General features: G+C 41.3%; 1 protein-coding gene across 1 annotated transcript; it reads left to right on the forward strand.

The window, feature by feature from the left end:
- The first annotated feature begins 577 nt into the window (after nt 1–577).
- LOC125235407 (probable methylmalonate-semialdehyde dehydrogenase [acylating], mitochondrial) lies at nt 578–22,243 on the forward strand. The gene is made up of 10 exons (XM_048141955.1): nt 578–734; nt 3,628–3,764; nt 7,781–7,891; nt 9,208–9,314; nt 10,400–10,513; nt 17,022–17,188; nt 17,702–17,822; nt 18,655–18,804; nt 20,198–20,338; nt 21,407–22,243. The coding sequence occupies exons 1-10, from the start codon at nt 696–698 to the stop codon at nt 21,889–21,891; spliced, it is 1,572 nt and encodes a 523-aa protein (XP_047997912.1). The 5' UTR covers nt 578–695; the 3' UTR covers nt 21,892–22,243.
- Nucleotides 22,244–23,050: the final 807 nt, after the last annotated feature.

Genomic DNA, 23,050 nt, shown 5'->3' on the forward strand with positions numbered 1-23,050 from the left:
GAACATTTATGAATTTTATGATTCAAAATCATCATTTTGAGGTCAATCAAATTCTACCAGCCAGCTTCGGACATATGAAATTACTTTGCACTCTTGTGAATAAAATGCAACTTTCTTATCTGTTTTGGAAGAATAAAGAGCGCCTTTAACAGGGTGTGGTGAAAAATATCCTGCCCTTTCCCACTGATTTTATTGCTGATTTGACTGTAACTCTATAATTTATTATGGGGATTCTGTAACTTAACCTGGCAACACCTAAAAAGCAGTGTCACTTTAAATTGACGTTGACATCATTACGTCAGTATATTACGTTCCGTTTCCTTATATCTATATAATCACATGAAGTGAATAAAAGTGTATATTATATTAATATATAAAAATAGATTAACTAAACGTTTATTAAAGCAAACTTACTTCGATATCATTTTTATAACTATAAATTTAAAATATTATAATAATTGTATTTGTCGTGCTTGACTTGTACTTGACATGTAAAGTCTAGTGAACGGAACGTTTTCTTAATCAAATTCAAAATAATGTATCCTCGCCTGACTACGAAAGCCAACATTTGGAATAAATAACTTTATCAATTCAAGGTCAGAACATTTTGTATTTTAATCAGTCAGTAGGCCCCCAACAGCCGCTCCGGTTATAGATAGTGTGGTCGTCATAATCTTAAAAATATAATTCACATAATGATGGCCTCTGCTATGCTGAAGCTGTTGAAATCAGAAGTAAGTTTTGTTTATCATATAGGCAGGTGTTTTCTTCATGTTTTAGCGAAAGGCTTTTTCTAGAGTCTAATCTACTGCATATCTGTTTAAAAAGTACTCATTCATTAAGGACCTTGACTTTGAACTTTACTGTTTTGCCTTGAAAACGCTGTAAAAATAACTCCTACCACGTCTTTAAGTCTTTATGTATATTTCATTAACTAGAAAACATGTTGTTTTGGTACATCTTCGCCCATATGTTTATTCTTTGTATCTTCTCTTAAATCAAATGAAGATAAAGGAAACCATGTGGTTGGTGCTTTCTGCAATACTATTTGGTTTCTCTTATTTATTTCAGCTTATTGGCATGGTTTTTATCACTTAAATGGTATTTTATACAATTTTTTACTTGATAAATTGCCATTAGGTACCTATCAAGATTTTTCATATTGAAAAGATCCCCGGGAGACCTGTTTTCAAAGTATTATACTCTCTGAAATTCCAAAAACCATTACTCTGACAAATTATGTAATAAGTACATAAAACTGAGAATGATTTATGACTCTTAAGAATATTCTTTATATATTTTCTTCCCACTTCCATCACTTGAGAGTAGCATGGTTGTGGAAAAACAAAGAGTTCTTAATACATCATTCACGCGATTTGGTATTTAAACTCGCTACATAATTCATAGTGGACGCCAGTGTTGTTTGTTGCTCATTTCAGTATTTGTCTCAAGAGTTTCATCATAGTCTGATTCTATATTCAATTTTATACAGAGGTGGCTTGGTGCTGTGATATAAATAATTTATCTACAGTTTAAAAAACAGCATAAGTTCCATTTTGAATTGTTCAATGTTTATTTCTGTTAGTGTGAAATTGATTTTCTTTGCAATATACTTTTACACATTTTGATGGGTATATTTAAAATGGAATACATGGTAAATACTTATACATACCTATATCCATTACACACACAATATTGGCCTGTCAGTTAACCCTTTATAGGGCACTGGTCTCAAAAAAGACCACCCTGTATGACTATCTTTTTGTATTTTACTTTATGGCTATTAGACTACAGGATGGCGATGAGGTTTGAACTCACTATTTTTTTGAGTCTTGCCCGTTAAAGGGTTAAATTAAAGGCAAAAGTGACAGTGCCTAATAACTAACAGGCTTTATAACATTTGGCAACCTGGTAATGTGTAGGCCCCTTATGAATATATTTAATCCAAAATAATTAGATTTTATATATTAATTTTGCACAAATCAACAAACATCTTGTTGTTTGGTGCAAAAATGAGGTAGCACTTGACTTACCTTTACCACCCTAGCTCCTCTACGAAATCTAGAGCTAAATGTTGTATGAATAATTATTATGGATGAAAAACAATAATTTATCTTAGGACACTTTATTTTTATAGGACTTATCTATGAAGATAACTCAAAGATGATAAATTATGTTGAGTCACCTGCCAAGTATTCAATATGAAGTGAAGATACAGGATATATCATATTATAATGTAAGGATAAAAAGTATATCAGTTCTTATATCCTGTATACCATATATTCAAAGTTAGAAGTCACTGCGGTAGTAAAAGTCACTGTATTGATTAGTGTACTAATTATCTATTTACATGCTAATTAAAACTAAACCCTTGCATACAATTTTCATTTGCATGTTAATGAATAAGTTTGGGTAGAAAAAACTTAGCTACATTAATAGTTACTATTATCATTATTTATATATGGAACTTTTACTTAGGATTAATGTATAATTATTAGCCAAATAAATATAATATTCTACATCCCTATTTATCATTAAATTTTGCTAAAAGTTCTACTAATATTGAAAACAATTTGATTATATGCGTCTTTCCACACAGAAAAGTCCTTATGCTTGAGGTGCAATAAGGTTATTTTCACCTAATAGTCTCCTTCTTCTTTAAATTCTGTTACCCTCTGCTGGGGTGTAGCCTACACCCCAACCCTAACACCACTCTCTGCTCTACAGACCGACACCAGGTTGATACTCAATATACCAACAAAAATCCTTATTATAATAAATAATAAAAATAAAAAAGCCTTTTATTTCTAGTTAGACAGTGAAATATTACAGAAATTGGAAAAATATATATCTTAACTATTAAAATAATGTCACACCAGAACCCTTTATGAGGTAAAGGCCACTTCCAGTTGCATCCATTTATTGCGGTCTTGAGCCACCCAGGTCCAGTTGACCCCGGCTATTTTGATGACGTCATCTCTCCATCGTCCCAGTGGGTGTCTTCTTTTTCTTTTTCCTACTGGTCCTCTCCAGTTTGTTACTCTAGAGGTCCATCTTTCGTCCGTGAGCCTAGCAATATGTCCAGCCCATCTCCACTTTTGTTTTCGGGCTTGGGTTAGAGCGTCTATGACATTTGTCCTTTCTCTTATTATTGAGCTCCTAATCTTTTGCATCTTACTGATCTTTAACATACTTCGCTCCATACCCCTTTGGCATGTTACTAGCATTCTTTTTGCTTTGGAAGAAAATTTCCAAGTTTGGCAAGCATATATTAAAGTTGGAAGTAAGCATGTGTCCATAACTCTCTTCTTGAGCCGGATAGGTAGGTTACTTTTTAATGTTTCCTTTAAACTCCAGAACTTGTTCCAAGCGTTTTTTACCTTTCTTTCCATCTCTAGCTCGTTTGCTTTCGCATTGAAATTTATTTGTTTCCCTAGGTAAACATAGTGATCTACGTATTCTATTTGTTCATCTTCTATGAATATTGGGGTTTCAAAACTATTTGTCATTATTTTTGTCTTTGTGAAATTCATTTCTAGCCCTACGTTTTTGCTCTCCACGTATAGTGTGTTGCACAAACAAAAATCCTTATTACACATATATTAAAAACTTTCCATATACTTTCAGTCTCAAGTTCTGCTTCGGAGAAACTATAGCAGCTCTGCTCCCACAACTAAGCTGTTCATTGATGGACAGTATGTGGACTCCAAGACCACCAACTGGATTGAGCTGACTAACCCGGCCACAAATGAAGTTATTGGAAGGTAATATATGCTTATTGATCATGAAACAGGAGGTTCCAGGACTAAAACCTAAAAACCATATCACCCACTCACACCCCATATGAGTGGGGCTATGTGTGGGGGCTCATATAACCTGGCAACCTTCAAATCAAGAGTGAACAGGCATCTTCTGGGCGAACTCACTTCATCCTAGGCCACGTCTTTGCCTTTGGTTAGTCTGTGGCCAAGAGTAAGCTCATTTGTAATAATAATAAAAAAAACCTGGTATTTGCTTGTGAAATTGAGTATAATGAGATGACTATTTATCACATACTGTTACACACTTATGTATCTAGGTTATCATTATCACAAAGTTTACTAAAGATATAATTTAATCACGGGTTTTCAAAGGGTTGGGCGGGCACAGTAAATTAATCTCTGTCATTTAATTAACCTTATCAGCATTTTGGCAAATCTGTTCAACAATATCGCTCAGTTTCATATCTTATAACTATGTGGATTGTTATCTGACATTTGCATAACAGTTTTATCATTTAGTAGGAAACTTAACAACATGTTTATTTTAGACTTTGGTTGTTTAATACCGTAGTTTCTAGATACTTGTTAATTTGCTTGTCAGAACTGTGTACATTATTAAAGTTCATACCGTGGCCGTGGTGGCAAATACGCCTAATAGCTCATATGAAGGCAAATAGTTACCAGAGCGTAACTAAATTAAGTACATTTATAATTTTATTAAATTCGCCTTTAAGATGAGTGTACGCAAACTAAGCACATATATATATATCGTCATTACTTTAAAAAAATCTCGTATCTCACGCTGTTCCTCAAAGTTAAAACGCAGTAAGTCTATATGCATTCCATACATACTTACTACAATTTTCTTTTCATTGACAGACGAAGATACAAGTTTTTTTAAAAGTAGTGAGGTACATGAGGGAACCGAAAGATTTGAATTACGCATTTCTGAGGGAAAATAAAGATAAAATGTTATATGACGTAAGCAAAATTCGCCAAAAAACATTTTTTTGTGTATTTTTTTCTTTTTTTTTTGATGTATTTTCACATAAAAAGTAAATGTTACTCGTAAAACTAGCAAATAAAAAAAAAGTTACATATTTTCTCTAAAAAAATACTTTTTTGCAATGAGTTAGTTATTTCTTTAATTACTTATTATTTCTCAGAACAAAATAGCGTTTTGTTCTGAGAAATAATAAGTGATTGTTATTTTTTTAAATGCTTATAACTCTGAAAGTAGGCGAAAACTTTATATAACATTTTTCTAATATGATGAGTTAATGGGGAATACGTTGTTAAAATTATTCGGTTTCCACATGTAACACCGTGTATAAGACATGTAGTATGAGATATTGATGCTACGAAAGATACGGCTCTATAAATTATGCAGCAGGTCTACTCGTAGTAAACTTAAGGATGCACATATTTCTTACATTTGACTCGTATGTATAACAATCAATGAATATCTTGTATAGAAGACCAATTCACAATGAGGAGGCACACTCAAAGGTTATGACAGATGGCGCCACCCTATTAGTCCATTGTCAGATGAAGAATTTCATACGTAAGATCGAGAATATCGGATCGGATAATGTGAAAACGCACTTAGGGACCATCCACACTCATGAGACCACAGATTTAGATATTCAGTAGATGAAGTAAATAGCACCATTTGTATGGGAACCAAGCGTGCCGACTTTTTAGCTGTCACTGAGACGTCACGGTCGGCATTTAGTGATGGGAAAACCTAAACGATTCAAAGACACCAATGCCCCCTCCGCCCCGCAACAATGCAGCCGTCTCTCTCCTACACATAGATTTTATATCTGTGGGCTCGCTCGCTCACTCCCCGCTCCCCTGCAAACTATCCCAAAAATCGAGTAGTATGACAAAAAGATTCAAAGAGGGAGGTCACGCTCACGTCACGCTATTAAGCAGTTTCATTCTGTCCACGCTTTTGGATACCTTCGCGTAATATTAATATCAAGTAAGTATTTTAAATATATTTGTTGACATTTTATAGAAACAAGAAAGATTGTTACCATTGAAACGCATAGTAAGAGACATAATCAATTCAGATAACCTAAAAATCGCAAATCGATTAACATGAATGGTATCGATTTTCTGACAGACGAATGATTTTCAACGGAGTGATTGAATAATTTTTGAATTAAATTTCAGAAATACATTTATTTAGTCGAAAAGCGGTTTTATCTTATACTTTTCCTATATGTTTACAGTATAGGTTAGGTACCTATACAGTATCAGTTTTAACTTTGTAAGCAAGCAGAATCATATTTAACTTTTTGTAGGCTATGGAAACAGCAAAGTCTCAAAAGAAAACCAGGGAAGACATTTTTGAAGCCAAAAGAAAAGCTAGCCGAATACGTCATGAAAAACCAGTTTTTCCTTCCCGTGGCTGCAATCCATTTTTCTTTTACGACCGGATCATGTGGGAAACTATAAGAAAGAGTGTTTTTAAACGTTATACTTATGTTGTAATATTTTCACCACACCAACTGATAAAAACTCTTGATTATTTGTAAACGGATAGCAAAAATTTCATTTTATCCACAAGAGTGCAAAGTATTTAAAAAAAAATGTAACTTGATGTCATAAGCTAGCTGGTAGAATTTACTAATATGTAAATGATAATTTTGAATCATACATATTGAATAAATTGATGGATTTTATTTAAGTAATTTGATATTTCATAGTGAGTAACAGTGAGTAATTCGATTCAATTCGTGTTGGTGTAGTGAAAAATAATTGTGTTTTACTCGGTGGCAAAGTTTGTTCAACCTTCGTGCCTTGAAACCCTCACAACGCTCAAGATTCCACTTCTCGAACCACCACTTCGCGGTTTAATATTGGAATGTTTCGCTTGCTCGAGTATCAATATTGGCACGTGCGGTTAAAAAACAACTTTGCTCCTTGTAAAACAAATACCTACGTAACTATTTTATTAAAATTAGAACACGAGTATATTTTTATTAATAACTACTAAATTGTGTTTTGTAATAGACAATATTGTTTATCATTCGTCTGTTCGATTATCGATTACAAACGATTATTGATATTTATTGTAGAACGAACAACACTAGTCGCTAAATTTGACGGACGAATGAGAAATGGGCTGTACTACGAAGTCGAAGCGATACGCGAGAGTATCGCTAGTCTCATATTCATCATCTCTTTAACACACATGGTCGATCAAACGCTTAAAGCAAACGCAGCAATGCAATGTAAACGCCGGTTTGTAACGTAATTCTATAGTTACTTAGGTACATCCTTGGACGCATAAATAAAAATACGGAAAAAATGATTAAAAATGAATTCACGCACAATATTATTTAAAAATTACTTACGTGTGATGGGAAATATGTTTTTGTTTTTGTGCGCTGGAAATATTTGGGCTGGTGCAGTTAATTTCGCACCTTTAGAATTGTACTGACCTAATGTTCATACAAGTTGTATGAACATTAGGTCGGTACAATTCTAAAGGTGCGTTATCATGCAATGAGGCATTTTGTATTTTTTTTCTTACGTGCGACTGCAACAGCTGACGTATGTGGACTGTCATTAGAAATGGCCATCTCAGTGGCTGCCACTGAGTTCGGACACGCGAAGTAGATACATTTGCTTCTTCTAGTGTATATTCATTTCTGTGCATGAGACGCATGTCTTGCGCGCCGCCCGAATGTTCCCATATGTCAAATTACAGTGTAGGCACAGTATAATAAAGAGTACTATCGTACAGTATGGCCACTCCTGCTCCCCGCTGAAAGTGCCGCCCACCCCCTCTCAGTTACCTCACAGTGACCGCCTGTCAAAAACACGAACAGTCGACCTGTCATATTTCACTCATACAAGCATAGTACGCGTTCACCTACACGGGCTAAGACTGTGTGCTAGGATTGCGCCTCTTTCAATATATTTGATCGCTAGTGTCCGAGGTGTGGTGTAGGTAGAAATCTCTATTTAGCTATATATTTATCTACTTTTATTGTTAATTTCAGAGTCCCAGAGACAACAAAGGAGGAATTAAACTCTGCATTGGAAGCAGCGAAGAACGCCTACAAATCATGGAGCCAAAGCACTATTATGACTCGCCAACAGCTTATGTTCAAGTATGTTTTATTCTCAAAATCAACCTTGAATTTTAAACTGTTAGGTGCAAAATTATACACAACCCTATATTATTTGCCAAGTTAAATTCTAAAATATATTTCTGAGAATTTCAGACAAACTAGGACGTCTGAATAGCTTACGGTGTTCCTAAATCAGGTCGATCTTATCAAATGCTATTTTGAATGAATTTATTATGGAGATTGTTTGGAATATTTTTTGTGAAATTGCTTTGCGAGGAAAAGGCAAACGTTGGGAAATATGAGTGATGTTTGAGCTTGAGAAATTCTCATATGAATCAGTTTTATGCCTAAGCAGTTGTAATTACTGCTTTACTAATTTTTATTTCTCACAAAAAACCAAATACAAAATGTAGTGCTGCCTAGTGCTTACTGAAGTACCTACTTCTGGAAACTGATGCATGGCTGTATAATAATAATCGCAGTGTCAGTTAAATAGGGAAAGTTAAATATTCACAGTGGCTATGTGACCGGTCTAATTTATGAGACTCGTAACGTACCCAAACTACGTGACACGTTTAGGGGCGGGACGGGCCGGTCGTCAAATACTACGCTTGGTCACAGAGGGGAGGGGGGGGGTCTAACTTCTTGTCACGTAACCTGTGGAAGATTGGCCGAGCCGTGGTTAGCAGAGGAACGTTTATATAAGCTGGTGATGATGAAGGTGATGGGATGAAAATCATTGTTTAAAGGCCGGAAAAAAAAGATAATAAACACACGTCATTAAACAAATATGTATTAAATTTGATATAGGCACACGAATAATATCTATTAACAACTTTCTGCAAAAATTGATCTAAAACTTCATTTATAAATACTACGTGAAAACTACAGGGGGTGGGGGGGGGGGTGTCTTGGCATATACTACGCTTGGTCACGCAGGGGGGAAGGGGGGCAAAAAACGGCACAAATATGGTCACGTAGTTTGGGTACGTTCCCTAATATCCTTTCCGATACAACTTCGCCCTACTTTAACCTTGTCACAGTTGTCACCTACAGCACAGATTAAGTATTAATAAGTTACTAACGTAACAGATCCTTCACTTACCCGTTAAACGACAAATACCTACGCTTTATTTAACTAATACTAATAAGTTACTACGTGAAATTCAGAAAAATATTAGGTACGTGCCACGCGACTACACAGGCGGGCGCGTGGCGCACCTCGGCCACTTGTTCATTCGAATGAACGGCTAGCGTGTAGTACTTAACGCGCGACCGCGAGCGAGTGACGTAGGCCTGCTTACAGGATATAAACTACATATTATTTATCGTTTAATTAATGTGACTGTGAACAGATTCGCTCGTCTCCTCCGCGAGAACCAGAGCAAATTGGCGGCGAAGATCACGGAGGAACAAGGCAAGACCACGGCTGACGCTGAGGGAGACGTGCTTCGCGGCATTCGTAAGTTCCATCTCATTTTCATCCCCTGATAGCATCTATTACCAGGGGCGGCGCACTCCGCGCTTCTATCGCCATGCTACAAGTACATGTCGGCGGCCGCGAGTTCGCGGCCCATTCAGTGGTGACGACCTTCGCGCGGCGAATGTCTGCTGCACGCGTGCGGTCCGTTTGTTAATGTAGGTTACAACTTCGACCACGGTATGCTGAACTTTTTTGCGAGGTATGAGTAGGTAAGAATTTAGAATGGCGGCATTTTGTGAACATCAAAGGAGTGAGCCTTCTGTACTTGTACAATTATATATTCTGTGCTATTACTACTTCTTTTTCTATAGCCTATAATGTATCCCACTGCTGGGCAAAGGCCTCCCCTGTTTTCCGGCACTCGTCACGGCTCTGTGCATACTCTCGCCAACCGCCATAAAATGAGTGTAGCCAGTGTAGGTCTTTCCGCCATCTGATTTTTGGTCTACCCCGGCCTCTGGTAATTTGTGGTTTCGGTCGCTATTTTGGCCCATCTCTCCGGATGCATCCGACAGACGTGTCCCGCCCAATCACACTATTACTAATATCCTGATTAATTCTAGTAAAACTCAGAACTGGATAAATCTGTCGATCGTATAGATAGAGTATAGACACCTATGATCCTGAGCATTAAAAAAAATGTGAGCGTGCACGGGAAAACGTCCCACTTTGTCGATCGCTATAAAGCCGCTTTGTCAGTTTGTTTATATAAAGATACATCTCGCCTTAATGGTAACCGACAAAGTGGGACGTTTTACTAAACACACTCACAAATAAAAATAATAAAAATCATTTATTGCAGACAAAAGTCTATCGGAGTTAGTCCTTATTACTAAAAACCGTAAAGCTAGGGTTAATAACTAATAACACTAAACTAACACTAAATAAAACCTAAAATTTAAAATAGCCTATGGCCCGCCACGTAAATTCTACAATATATGTTGTGAGAACTAACACGTGATTTACATTAAGTACCGAGCGACCTTGTATGGCTAGCGCAAGAGGCTAGGCGCATATAACTATGCAAACGATAGCACCTGAATAAGTGGAATGTTTGTTTTCAGAGTTGGTAGAGCACTGCTGCAGCATCACTAGCCTGCAGCTCGGCGACTGCATCCAGAACATCGCTAAGGACATGGACACGCACAGCTACAAGGTTCCACTTGGCGTCGTCGCTGGTAAGGCTTTTTTTCGGACCAATACTTTATTTATTTATAAATTCCTTAAAATTAACACTAACAGACAGGCTATATAAGCCCATCATACACCCATCTTAAAGGCCGGCAACGCACCTCCAACACCTCTGGTGTTTCGGGTGTCCATGGGCGGCGGTGATCGCTTACCATCAGGCGACCTGACTGCTCGTTTGCCTCCTATCCCATAAAAAAAACATGTTAATAGGAGGGTAGTTTTAGAGATTCATACAATAGGGTACACACTTATGGTCTTATGATTGATTAATAATCAGTAGCTAATGAAACTTGGAGTCGTATTAGCTTCCAGATATAGACTACTAATCGAAAGGAATTGCGATTCCGTGAGATGAATTACAATACAATAAAATACTTTTATTTCGGAGAAAAACCATAGTGTTCCAAACCAACCAAATTATTTTATTAAATATTTTTTGATTTGTTTTCTTAAGTAGTAACACTACTATTTATAAATTATAAACTGAAATAGATACCATACACTAAAGAAAAAGCGATCAAGCCCACTGGTGGCGAAGGCGGGAGCTGGAGACCCGGGTTCGATTCCCAGCTTCGATCTATAATAAATTATACACTTGGCCTCTGGATGCCATATGTACACTATCCCAGTGCCTCCAGAAAGCACAAACAGGAGATTCCAACACTAGAGACTATTGGAACTGTCTCGCACGCGACGCATCAGGGCGGCAGAATAGGCTAGTTTCCTATACTTAAAATATTTTATAAAGTGCATGAAATAAAGCACCACATAATTAGAAGAAAAATATGGACAGTAGTTATGTTTAAACATAATTTTTTACTTGTATTTAATAAGTCTAATCAAAAGATATATAAAAATTTTACCTTCCAATAAAATTATTATTATTTTGCCTGGTATATCCGAGGTCTTTATAGAGAGAGTACGTCGTAGACGTCGCATCGGACCGATAGATGGCGCCATCGTTCGTTGTAAGTCGCTCCGGCGTCACACCGCCGCGATGTTGGTAGTCCCGTTTTCCCCACCTGCAACATAAGGCTCCTCGCGCCCCGACCCGCCACCAGCCACCCTCATTGTTGAGGAGAAGTGCCGACGGTATATTAAGCCTACCAGGAAGGCATCACTCAGACCTCGGATATACCAGGCAAAATAATAATAATTTTATTGGAAGGTAAAATTTTTATATTATTTGTGCCGTTTGTATATCCGAGGTCTTTATAGAGACCTGTTTATTATCTCCTGGTGGCGAGTCAGCTGGCGCGCAAGCCTTTGGTAGCCCTATTGGCATAGCATAGAAGAATCAGTGAATCAGTTGTTGAACCGATTTGACAGATGTATCAGTCGAAATCGCCTTCGATCTGCGAATATCTCGGTGCCAGAAACGCCTAGAGAGATTTTCGTGATGATAGTCAGCGAATAGTTAGAGAAATGACATTATTATACATCGCAGATGTAGGCGAGGTTGACTTGAACAAGATACAAAAACTTTAGATACACTATTATTATTAACAGAGACGTTATTTTATCAGGTTATAAACCCAATTTCAGACACAAAGTGTGGAAATTAACTGTAAAAGTAGTGTAACTATCTGTACTGTAGCAGGGTAACGTAATTGATACTGCTTTTGTCAACCCTTCGTAAAAATTATCAAAATCAATATTAGCTTTGATATGACTATTTAAAGTCCAACGTCTTACGTCCATATCAAACACAGAAAAAGGTCATCACTCACGCGCCCAAGGGCTATTTGTTACAATACTGGTATTTTCGATCAGACTATTTCGCGTCAAGCGAGCGCGGTTGCAAGCGAGACTCCTGAACTCTGAACTCTTTTTAGTGAGGGCATTTGAGGATACTGATCGCTCGGTAAAACTAGCCTAGAAGATGAAAAGTACGAGCGCTGTCGATTGCTACTACACTGGACGGAGGTATCAGTCGATTTCTTCAAGTCAGTCATTGACTCTTAGGGTAATCCATTACCTAATCCAAAACCCGATGCGACGGATTTCTACTTCGTGCAATGAAGGTCGACAGCGTAGACTGAGAGGTGACGTCCGTGTCGCATCGCTGGTGGTTGCTGAACACGTCGTGGTAGCAGGTCAAGGGATGAATTAAAACACCGCCACACATGCGCGCTTTGAGAGCGTAGGCGGAGCGCAATAATGGCGGTGCACCGCACAAACGCTGGCGTTGCGCCCAGTGGGCGCTAGCGGGAACTAACGAGCGCGGATTGCGAGCGCAACGCGCGCGGGACGCGAGCGGAATGCGCGCGCATTCAGCGCGCTGATAGCGTAGCGTTAGCGAAGCGGAATGCGCTTTATGTGTGGCGGAGGCTTAATACGTACCGTTGTACGGCGTAATGCAGGGCTCTCGCAGACGAAGAGGTACGATGACGGCGAAGCAGAAGAAGGCGAGGTCACCGAAGGTCACTTGGCTCCCAGGGGGTGCATACTGACCTCGTACGACAGTCTGTTGGAGTCAGCAGTTACTGTCGTAGTTACTCGTAACAGAAGAGATGTAGTCCTGTCATCGTACAGCATAACATAACATACAACCGAACTGTGCATAGCATATAGTGCTATGCGAACCTTAATCCGGCTGTATGTCACTTCAGTCGCCAGCGCCACCGCCTGTTGAAGATTATTTTCCATCGGAAGAGCTTTACTTCGTACAATGTTACGATTATTGAAGGTCTTATCGGGCTGCAGATGCAAGCAAAACAGGAGCGATTGGCCTACAGCTATCGGCAGCTGTACGAGGTAATGCTGGAAACTGCAGCGGTGCAACCTTCCTCTGTAGACTACGAAAGTTGTGAAATTGATGAAATCAGGTTCTACGATCGAATCAAGCACTATTAATTCAGTATAGTCGAGCCAGATGATAACTACTGAAGTCCTCCTGAGTTCCTGGCCCCTTTCGCTTTGAGCTCGAATCTCAAGTTCACTAAGGCGAAGCGGGTTTATTTTTCCCAATTTGTTTATTAGAGGCTCGGCGAACAAGTTCATCTCTCGAATGGACAGGGGGCGCCACAAGCCTCCGGGAAATCTTCGTGTACTTGGAACCCCCGCGGCCAGATTACCGATCGGTTTTGGTGTCCGCCCGGTAAACAGACGCACGCTCAGGATGCAAGACGCTGGCTCGAATTCAGATCTGGACATTCTGAAAGAGATTTTTTTTTTTTTAAATTCCGCAAACCTTTACGATGTCTGACCTACACAATGAGCGATGTACAGGAACCACAGGGTCGTCTCGCGAGGCGCCTCTCCGATTAGATAGCTCGCGAACATCGTCAGGACACCCTCGCAGCAGTGCAGCTCCTCGTCCGGTTATTGACGTCTTACCTCGTTCAACTATGGGTGGCCAAGCCACGTTAGGACGTAGCATCTTTAGAATTTATCAAAATAGAGTGTAAATACTGTCAAAGTACTTCACGGGAAATGGAAAGAGAAGAGTGGATACCATAGTGTACGGGATGTCAGCTGATAGCGGCGCCCGGCGTCACATTGGAGGGTAGTATCAGCCTGGTCAGCAACAGAGTCTGCAACGATACCGTAGCAGACGGAACCTGGATAGTCGTGGTCGTGGCACCATTGTAGCGGAAGACAGTGTTCGCGGTGAGCGTGACATCAGGCGCGACGGCAGCCGCCGACGTCGGCGTGGCGGCCAGCGACACCAAGGGAGCACATCAGCAATCTTACCAGCTTGTCACTGCAGCAGACGGTGTTATGTTCGGCGGTGAGATTGAGGCGGCCGTCGTCAGCTCGAAAGGCGTCTTCGATGCCCCTGTCGCGTCACGCAGTATCGTGGTCGGTGGCCCTCTCGAGGTCGCCGCCGTCAGCGCGGGAGGCACCGGCGCCAGCGTGGCAGTCAGCTACATCGGTGAACAGCATCGACAGAGTTCGCGGCGTCTTCACGGCAAACGCGGCAGGAAAATTAGCGACGCCTTCGCGGCAGCCGCAGTATTGCGCTCGGTGGCGCGATGAAGGTCGCCGCGTCTGCAATCTTACCTCGTGCGATCGAGGCGACATCAAGGCGCCAGCATCAGCGTGGCGGCCGACGACACCGGTGGAAAACTTCAACTAGCTTGCGGCGTTGTCACGGCAGACGCAGCAGAAGGATTGCGACGCCTGTGCAGCGGTTAACAGTATTACGCTCCGCATCACCACTGAGGCGCCAGCATAAGCGTGGCGGCCAGCAATACTGGTGGACAGCTTCGGCAGGCTCGCGGCGTTGTCACGGCAGATGAACGCTCTACATCACCATCGAGGCGCCAGCATAAGCGTGGCGGCCAGCGATACTGGTGGACAGCTTCAGCAGGATCGCGGCGTTGTCACGGCAGATGAACGCTCTACATCACCATCGAGGCGCCAGCATAAGCGTGGCGGCCAGCGATACTGGTGGACAGCTTCAGCAGGATCGCGGCGTTGTCACGGCAGATGAGCGCGCTGCATCACCATCGAGGCGCCAGCATAAGCGTGGCGGCCAGCGATACTGGTGGCCAGCGATACTGGTGGTCAGCTTCAGCAGGATCGCGGCGTTGTCACGGCAGATGAGCTCGCTGCATCACCATCGAGGCGCCAGCATAAGCGTGGCGGCCAGCGATACTGGTGGACAGCTTCAGCGGGATCGCGGCGTTGTCACGGCAGACGAACGCTCTGCATCACCATCGAGGCGCCAGCATAAGCGTGGCGGCCAGCGATATTGGTGGACAGCTTCAGCAGGCTCGCGGCGTTGTCAAGGCAGACGCACGCTCTGCATCACCATGGAGGCGCCAGCATAAGCGTGGCGGCCAGCGATACTGGTGGACAGCTTCAGCAGGATCGCGGCGTTGTCACGGCAGACGAACGTCTGCATCACCATCGAGGCGTCAGCATAAGCGTGGCGGCCAGCGATATTGGTGGACAGCTTCAGCAGGCTCGCGGCGTTGTCATCTGCATCACATGGAGGCGCCAGCATAAGCGTGGCGGCCAGCGATACTGGTGGACAGCTTCAGCAGGATCGCGGCGTTGTCACGGCAGACGAACGCTCTGCATCACCATCGAGGCGCCAGCATAAGCGTGGCGGCCAGCGATATTGGTGGACAGCTTCAGCAGGCTCGCGGCGTAGGTGGCCGCGCTGGTAGCCTGCGTATTGACGACTGATCAGTGATCACTAACAGCGCGGCGCTCGCGTCGGGGCAGCAGCAGACATACTTACAGCGTCGTACGCGACGCCTATGCGGCGGCCACAACGTTGTTCGGCGGCACCGCAGAGGTCGTTAACGAGGAAGCAACTTCTACGCAACTTCGGCGGCGCCGATGTGGCGGACAACACTGCCGCGGTCAGTGGCGCTATCGCAGCGCTACCAGTAAGTTTCGGCGCCGACACGTGTCCGCCATCCTCCGCACCGAATCGGAAACTGTTCTTTCTAAAATAATATGAAGCTGCTCACCCATTCGTCGGAGAAATTCAAACCTCCTTGGAGCGCGGTATTCCTTCACCGCGCCCCCTGCCACCGCCACCGCCGCCGCCGCAGCCCGCAGGTCGCGCAGCCCGCGGTCGCGAAGCACGTGGTCCCCGGAGCACGTGGTCCCCGGCGGAGCAACTTACCTACGTTACCGCTTATATTCTCGCGCGAAACTTTTAATACGCGGATAACACTTCCTACTTTAGTCTCGGAAATGCGAATAGTTTAAAAAAGAAACTGATTAACGGTAACGATTTTTGCAGCATGGAACTTTCTTACAAAAAAGTGGGTAGAATCATAAAGCACCGCTCGTTCATTTCTATCGTGAGAACCCCGAAAGACGAATAATGATCGCTAGCGAGGCATAATATATCTCATTATTCAAGACGAACGAGCGTAAATTAAAAGGGAAGAAAGAATTGACGGATGAAATTGAAAATTTCATAATTCCGAAATGTTATTAAGCCACTTTTTAAATAAAAACACGAATAACTCTGGTTTGACCAGAAGTAACAAGGAAATAGAAACTAAAAGATTAATTTCGAGACAACATGCTGTAAAAATGTTCGAACGGAATACGCGACAACCGGTCACTTCGGCGTTCGACGAAACAATGTGGGTGGCTGGTGGCGGGTCGGGGCGCGAGGAGCCTTATGTTGCAGGTGGGGAAAACGGGACTACCAACATCGCGGCGGTGTGACGCCGGAGCGACTTACAACGAACGATGGCGCCATCTATCGGTCCGATGCGACGTCTACGACGTACTCTCTCTATAAAGACCTCGGATATACAAACGGCACAAATAATAAAGTAAACGAATGTGAATGTCTGTGAACGTGAAGTCACTCCTCAGTATTTCATAGTAATTCCATATTAGCATATCGTTTTGACAGTTCTTAAAAAGAAACCGATTTGACTAGTAGAAAACTAGCCTATCACTCAGAAACAATAATTGAGAATTATCATAACGGAAAATACAAAGTCACCATATTTGATTATTTTGGGTGAATTATATGCCCATTGTATTAATAATATCGTAATGTGTTGTCAGGTGTCGCCGCCTTCAACTTCCCCGTAATGATTCCACTGTGGATGTTCCCGGCCGCGCTGGTGACCGGCAACACCTGCCTCGTCAAGCCTTCGGAGCAGGACCCCGGGGCCACGCTCGCTATGATGGAGCTGCTGACCGAAGCTGGTGCACCGCCTGGTGTTGTCAATGTATGTTAATAATGCTACTTACCTATAGTCTGGCAGTTGGCCCTTTCAAATAATACATCAAAGATATAATTGAGATTTGATATTATAGTTGCCACTACGGAATTTGATTTAGATAGAAGAAACAAGTTCATCTATTTGTATGGCGGCCGAGCGTGTCCGATTTTGTATTGAAGTTGTTTCTTGCCTGTGATTTTAATTTTTTTTTGCGATTAAAGACGGACAACTCGGTGGATTTTACTGAGTTCATTTGACACGCTAAGTAGATACGCTTACTTGATCTATGCCTCTATGGTATATATATGACATGTGTGTTGGCCACTTATTATTTTTCGCTTCTGCTTCTTTTTTTGCATTTCTACTCTTTTTTGCTAGGCTGTAAATTAAATAATTCGAAGGTAGGAGCCACATGTCCATACCACATACCGTACGATTGCAAAAGATAATCGAAGTGAAATTTGTATCACATTTACTGCCATGTGTAAATGCAGTCACTTATATGTTTGTCTTCCTCAGGTTGTTCACGGCACGCATGACACAGTGAACTTCTTCTGCGACCACCCCGACATCAAGGCTGTCTCATTCGTGGGCGGAGATGGCGCCGGCAAGCACATCTACACCAGGGCTTCAGCCGCTGGTATGTAATATTATTGTATTCGGCTTGTCTATGACTCGCACTACACTGTAAACTTCTGCCACCCTGGGGCCCATTTCTCGAAGCTACAAGTTACAATTTACAACTGGTTGTCAATGTCTAATATGACAAGTTGGAAAGAGACTTCCGTTTGTAACTTAACTTACAGTTTTGAGAAATGGGCCCCTAGTATCAAGGCTGTCTCATTCGTGGATGGAGATGGTGCCAGCATCAAGGGCTTCAGCGGCTGGTATAATAGATAGATACAAATTTTTATTCAAATTCAGTCAAAGATCAGATCAATCTGAAGTTAAATTAATTATTTCTTCAGCAAATAGATCACATACAACTCTTCACGTCTACATAGTATTTACGTACAAGCAAAGAAAACAATTAAGTCTTCACGGCCCGTAGTAAAGGTTTTGTCTAAAAATAGCGAATGGATCCTCAAACTTTTAGTTGGTAACGCTATTTGCCGATTGCGCTATACGTTTCTATTATGAAAATATACTCTAGGTTTTGCCCAAAAATAGCGATTGGATCCTCAAACTTTTAGTTGGTAACGCTATTTGCCGATTGCGCTATACGTTTCTATTATGAAAATATACTCTAGGTTTTGCCCAAAAATAGCGATTGGATCCTCAAACTTTTAGTTGGTAGTGCTATTTGCCGATAGCGCTATACGTTTCTATTATGGAAATATACTCTGTCAAACAAGTATGTCACTCTAGCACCCTAAAGAAAAGGATGCGTATAGTTTTCTTTGTTCTTATTTACTGACAGACTTGTTTGACAGAGTATATAAGAGGATAATTGTTTGTGTACACTTGTACAGGCAAACGCGTGCAGAGCAACATGGGCGCCAAGAACCACGGCGTGATAATGCCGGACGCCAACAAAGAGCACACGCTCAACCAGCTCGCGGGCGCGGCCTTCGGCGCCGCCGGCCAGCGCTGCATGGCGCTCAGCACTGCCGTGTTCGTGGGTGAGTCACCTGTGTGGTTTTAGAAAAACTACTCGAATGTATGGTAACGGCGGCCGATAGCTCCCGTTTGCAGTGAGACGGCCTTACACAGCAATATCATCTGTCCATCACCATGCTGGGATATAACTCACTCGAGGTAAGACGCAGTTCGGCACTTCTCACTGCAATTTGTACCATCCTACGCGGTGACTCTGACTGTGTCGAGTTGACACCACAAGTAGTACGGCTGCTTGTCCCGATACCGTCTAAATTTGAGTTTCGGCCTCGAAACCGCTGTCTTCTGTCAGTGCCAAGTTCCCGAACAGTGTCGAGAAGGAACTCTCCTTTTGTTCGAGCATTACACAGCTTGAATTCACTCCTCGCATCAGCGCCTGAATGTGATGTGTTTGCTAGTAGATGGATGGTTGTACGTGATGAATGTCTGAGGTTCAGCGAGATGATGGATGTTCGTCCTTCTTCTGTGCCATATTAGTATTTATTGTATGTTAACTTTTTCCCGTTATGTATATATAGGGATAATATATGTATTTTCACAGTGCTTTGGTTTATCTGTAATGCTGTGTTAATTATTATGAATAAAAATAAAAATAAAATAAAATAAAAATAAAATCATTTGCAGTAGGTAGACATAGTAGCGGAGTGGAACGGGGAAGAGGTCTAAGTAAGGTGCGAGGCCAGTTGCAATGGGCCGACATTTTATACCATATTTTAGACAAAATAAACATAATTATTTGATATTTAGTATTGCGAAATGAATGCAAGATTGGAAAAATACTGCGATTTCAGCACCATTTTAATATAAAACATTTTTCAAAATTAATATACCTACGTAGTCATTCACATTATTAGACTAATATTGACCGACCGGGATATATACCGTGATTACCTTTTTGATTTTTGTAGTGCTCTCGATATCAATCACGGTTTAAATACGTCTAATGAAAACAACCGTGACTCATTCAAAACTCTCATTCACAATAAAAGCATCGTAATAAGCGTAATATACCTATGATGGATGCAAAAAGAAATAACTGGGAATATACTTCAACTAGCTCAGCAACTTGAATAGTCCGAGACTAGTGCACATTGATCAAAGACATATGTAACTCCGTATAGACGGATAAAGTTACCTACCTCAAAGCCATAGAGAAAAAGGTACGGTGGCCTAGATGGCGTTACACCTTTGGGGAACGCTCGACTAGATGGCGCTAATATATTTGACATTGTAACATATATCAAGCTAACAATATGGGCCAAATTGTCAAAACTGAGGTTTAAAAATTTTAAGCCTGTGTCGAGAGATGGCACACTGTGATTACACATTTTACTTTGACAGTAACTCTCTATAATACTCGATCCTCTTTGATATTGATTTAACACTGCCTTGTTTCAGGTGAGGCGAAGGAATGGATCCCCGACCTCGTGACGCGCGCGAAGGCGCTGAAAGTGAACGCTGGTCATGTCCCCGGCACCGACGTGGGGCCCGTGATCTCGCCGCGTGCTAAGGACAGGATCCACAGGCTGGTCGAGTCTGGTAAGTTTTCATTTGAGTCATCATCATCATAAGGCCTCTTACATCTTGACAGATGATTTAAGCAGTTTCTGAATGCGAGAGACAACGCCTCGCGTGACTATATAGACCTATTCGGGAGCGACATGCGCGTCCGCATTTCGTACACGTAAATTGAGGCCCCACCGCTGAGGAGAGAGTAACGCGACTGTGTCTTTTTGAACGCTTTACGGCTAAGTCTTGAAACCCTTCATTTGAGTAAACACTATTTAATAACCTAACCACAAAATGAAAATTATGAAAAACCCCCGACCGCTACATAGTAGACCGATTTTCATGAGACATGACTAAGAACACTCCCGACTTACTCAGCTTTCAGACAAAAAAACTAAATCCAAATCGGTTCATCCGTTCGGGAGCTACGATACCACAGACAGACACACACACAGACAGACAAACAGACAGACACGTCAAACTTATAACACCCAGTCGTTTTTGCGTCGGGGGTTAAAAAGAGCGCAGTGACTCAAAGCTAATACATTCTAATATTTTATCATTTTTTATTATACGTTTGTAAGCGCTGGTGGCCTAGCGGTAAGAGCGTGCTACTTTCAATCCGAAGTTCGCGGGCTCGAACCCTGGCTCGTACCAATGAGTTTTTCAGAACTTAGGTACATATGTACCAAATGTCATTTGATGTTTGCCAGTCGCTTTTGGTGAAAGAAAACATCGTGAGGAAACCGGACTAATCCCAATCCCTTCGGGTTGGAAGGTCAGATGGCAATCGCTTTCGTAAAACTAGTGGATACGCCAAATCTTGGATATACTTGTCAAAGCGTACCCCAGGCTCACATGAACCGTGGCGATCTACTCCCTTCAGTTGAAATCGGCTCCGTTCAGCTCAGCATTGCTAACGAGCAATAAGGCTGGAGGCTGACATAACTAGACGTCTCTTTTCGTGCGATAAGACTGATAAGATAATTGATCTTTGACAACCTTAAATTGTATTGCCATGCATTAAAAAGCGACAATTAACAAGGGAATTAATTAAGGCACAAGGAGGATTATTAATGTTAACTATTTTGCTAACAGGAGTGAAGGCCGGCGCCAAGCTCGTGCTCGATGGGCGCAACGTCAAGGTCCCCGGTTTCGAGAAGGGCAACTTCGTCGGCCCCACCATCCTCACCGACGTCACCCCAGCCATGGAGTGCTACAAGGAGGAAATCTTCGGCCCCGTCCTAGTCTGCCTATTCGTCGACACCCTCGACGAAGCCATCCAAATGATCAACAACAACCCCTACGGAAACGGAACGGCTGTCTTCACCACCAACGGAGCGACCGCCCGCAAGTTCTCCTCAGAAATTGATGTTGGCCAAGTCGGAGTCAATGTCCCCATCCCTGTCCCACTATCTATGTTCTCTTTCTCCGGCACTCGCGGCAGCTTCCTGGGAACCAACCACTTCTGCGGCAAACAGGGACTCGACTTCTACACCGAACTGAAGACAGTCGTTTCATACTGGAGACAGAGCGATGTGTCGCACACGAAAGCTGCCGTATCTATGCCTACTCAGCAGTAAATAAGTCTAAATTACTCACGTTTTTGAAGTATTTTGTTTCGGGGTTATTGCCTATTTAGTTTTTGTAATAAATTAGATGTAAGAAATCGTGCATTTACTGTTATCATTGTCTTCCATACTAGAATGAGTATGTATTTTATTAGCAAGGGTTCAGTAAGCAAATGGATTTGTATATATATGGTTTTTAAAGGTTATTATTTATAAGAGTACAAACAGTATAAGTAATAAATGTACCTTTTATATCAGTCATATTAGGACCACAGTCCGCCCTTTGTTGAACTCTTGTGTTGTTTTCACTTGTTATATTGGCACCTATTTTTTGCTCATTTATAAATATATATTTTTAATATTATCCTGTTTATTTTTTCTAGACCTGTATACTTGTCAGTGGAGAAAAACTACATTTCTGATTGATGGCAATCTTATTTTATAAATTGCACATTCAAATACATAAGTATCTAGTATGACAACAAATGTTTATCATGAATAAGGTAAGGTTCACCTTCACAACAATACCTACGTATCTTCGCGGCCTGATTCCATTTGAGTCATGGAACTAAAAAAGGAATCAAGTTCATGCGATCCTAATCAGCATTTCTATTTGGTAGGGTTAGTGTGTTAGTTTCCGTCCAGCGCTATTTTGCAAGGGATATAAAAAATGTAATTGTAAACCCTACTTTGCCGCTCATATCTTTAATGTATAAATCTAAACTGATACATGTACTATTACAGAAAAAATATATTTCACAATCATAATATTAATACTTACTTTTATAAATTACCTAGTACAGTGACACTAATAGTTCATTTATCAGTTTCATCACCCTTTTATAGAAACAAAGGACGATAGGCGCAAAATCTTAGCTTCGATAGCTTGGTACTATTGGCGCAAAATACTGATTAGGCTATGAAATAATCTTTATTCATTTGCGTTTATAGATCAGCCGAAAAATGTTCTTTACATTTAATCTTACGCTAACGTGCTACCCAAAAAAGGGATATTATGTAATCAAATTTTCCTGGTTCTTACTGTGGAGTGTGTTTGTCCACATTTTCACGTTATTTACAATTTTGCATTGATATATTATTTTTACTCAACATTTTTTATTGTGTCACCAAAATCCCCAATTTAGTTATTTATTTTTCAACTGGTCACCCC

Source organism: Leguminivora glycinivorella, chromosome 17, assembly GCF_023078275.1.
Source record: "Leguminivora glycinivorella isolate SPB_JAAS2020 chromosome 17, LegGlyc_1.1, whole genome shotgun sequence".
Taxonomy (NCBI): domain Eukaryota; kingdom Metazoa; phylum Arthropoda; class Insecta; order Lepidoptera; family Tortricidae; genus Leguminivora; species Leguminivora glycinivorella.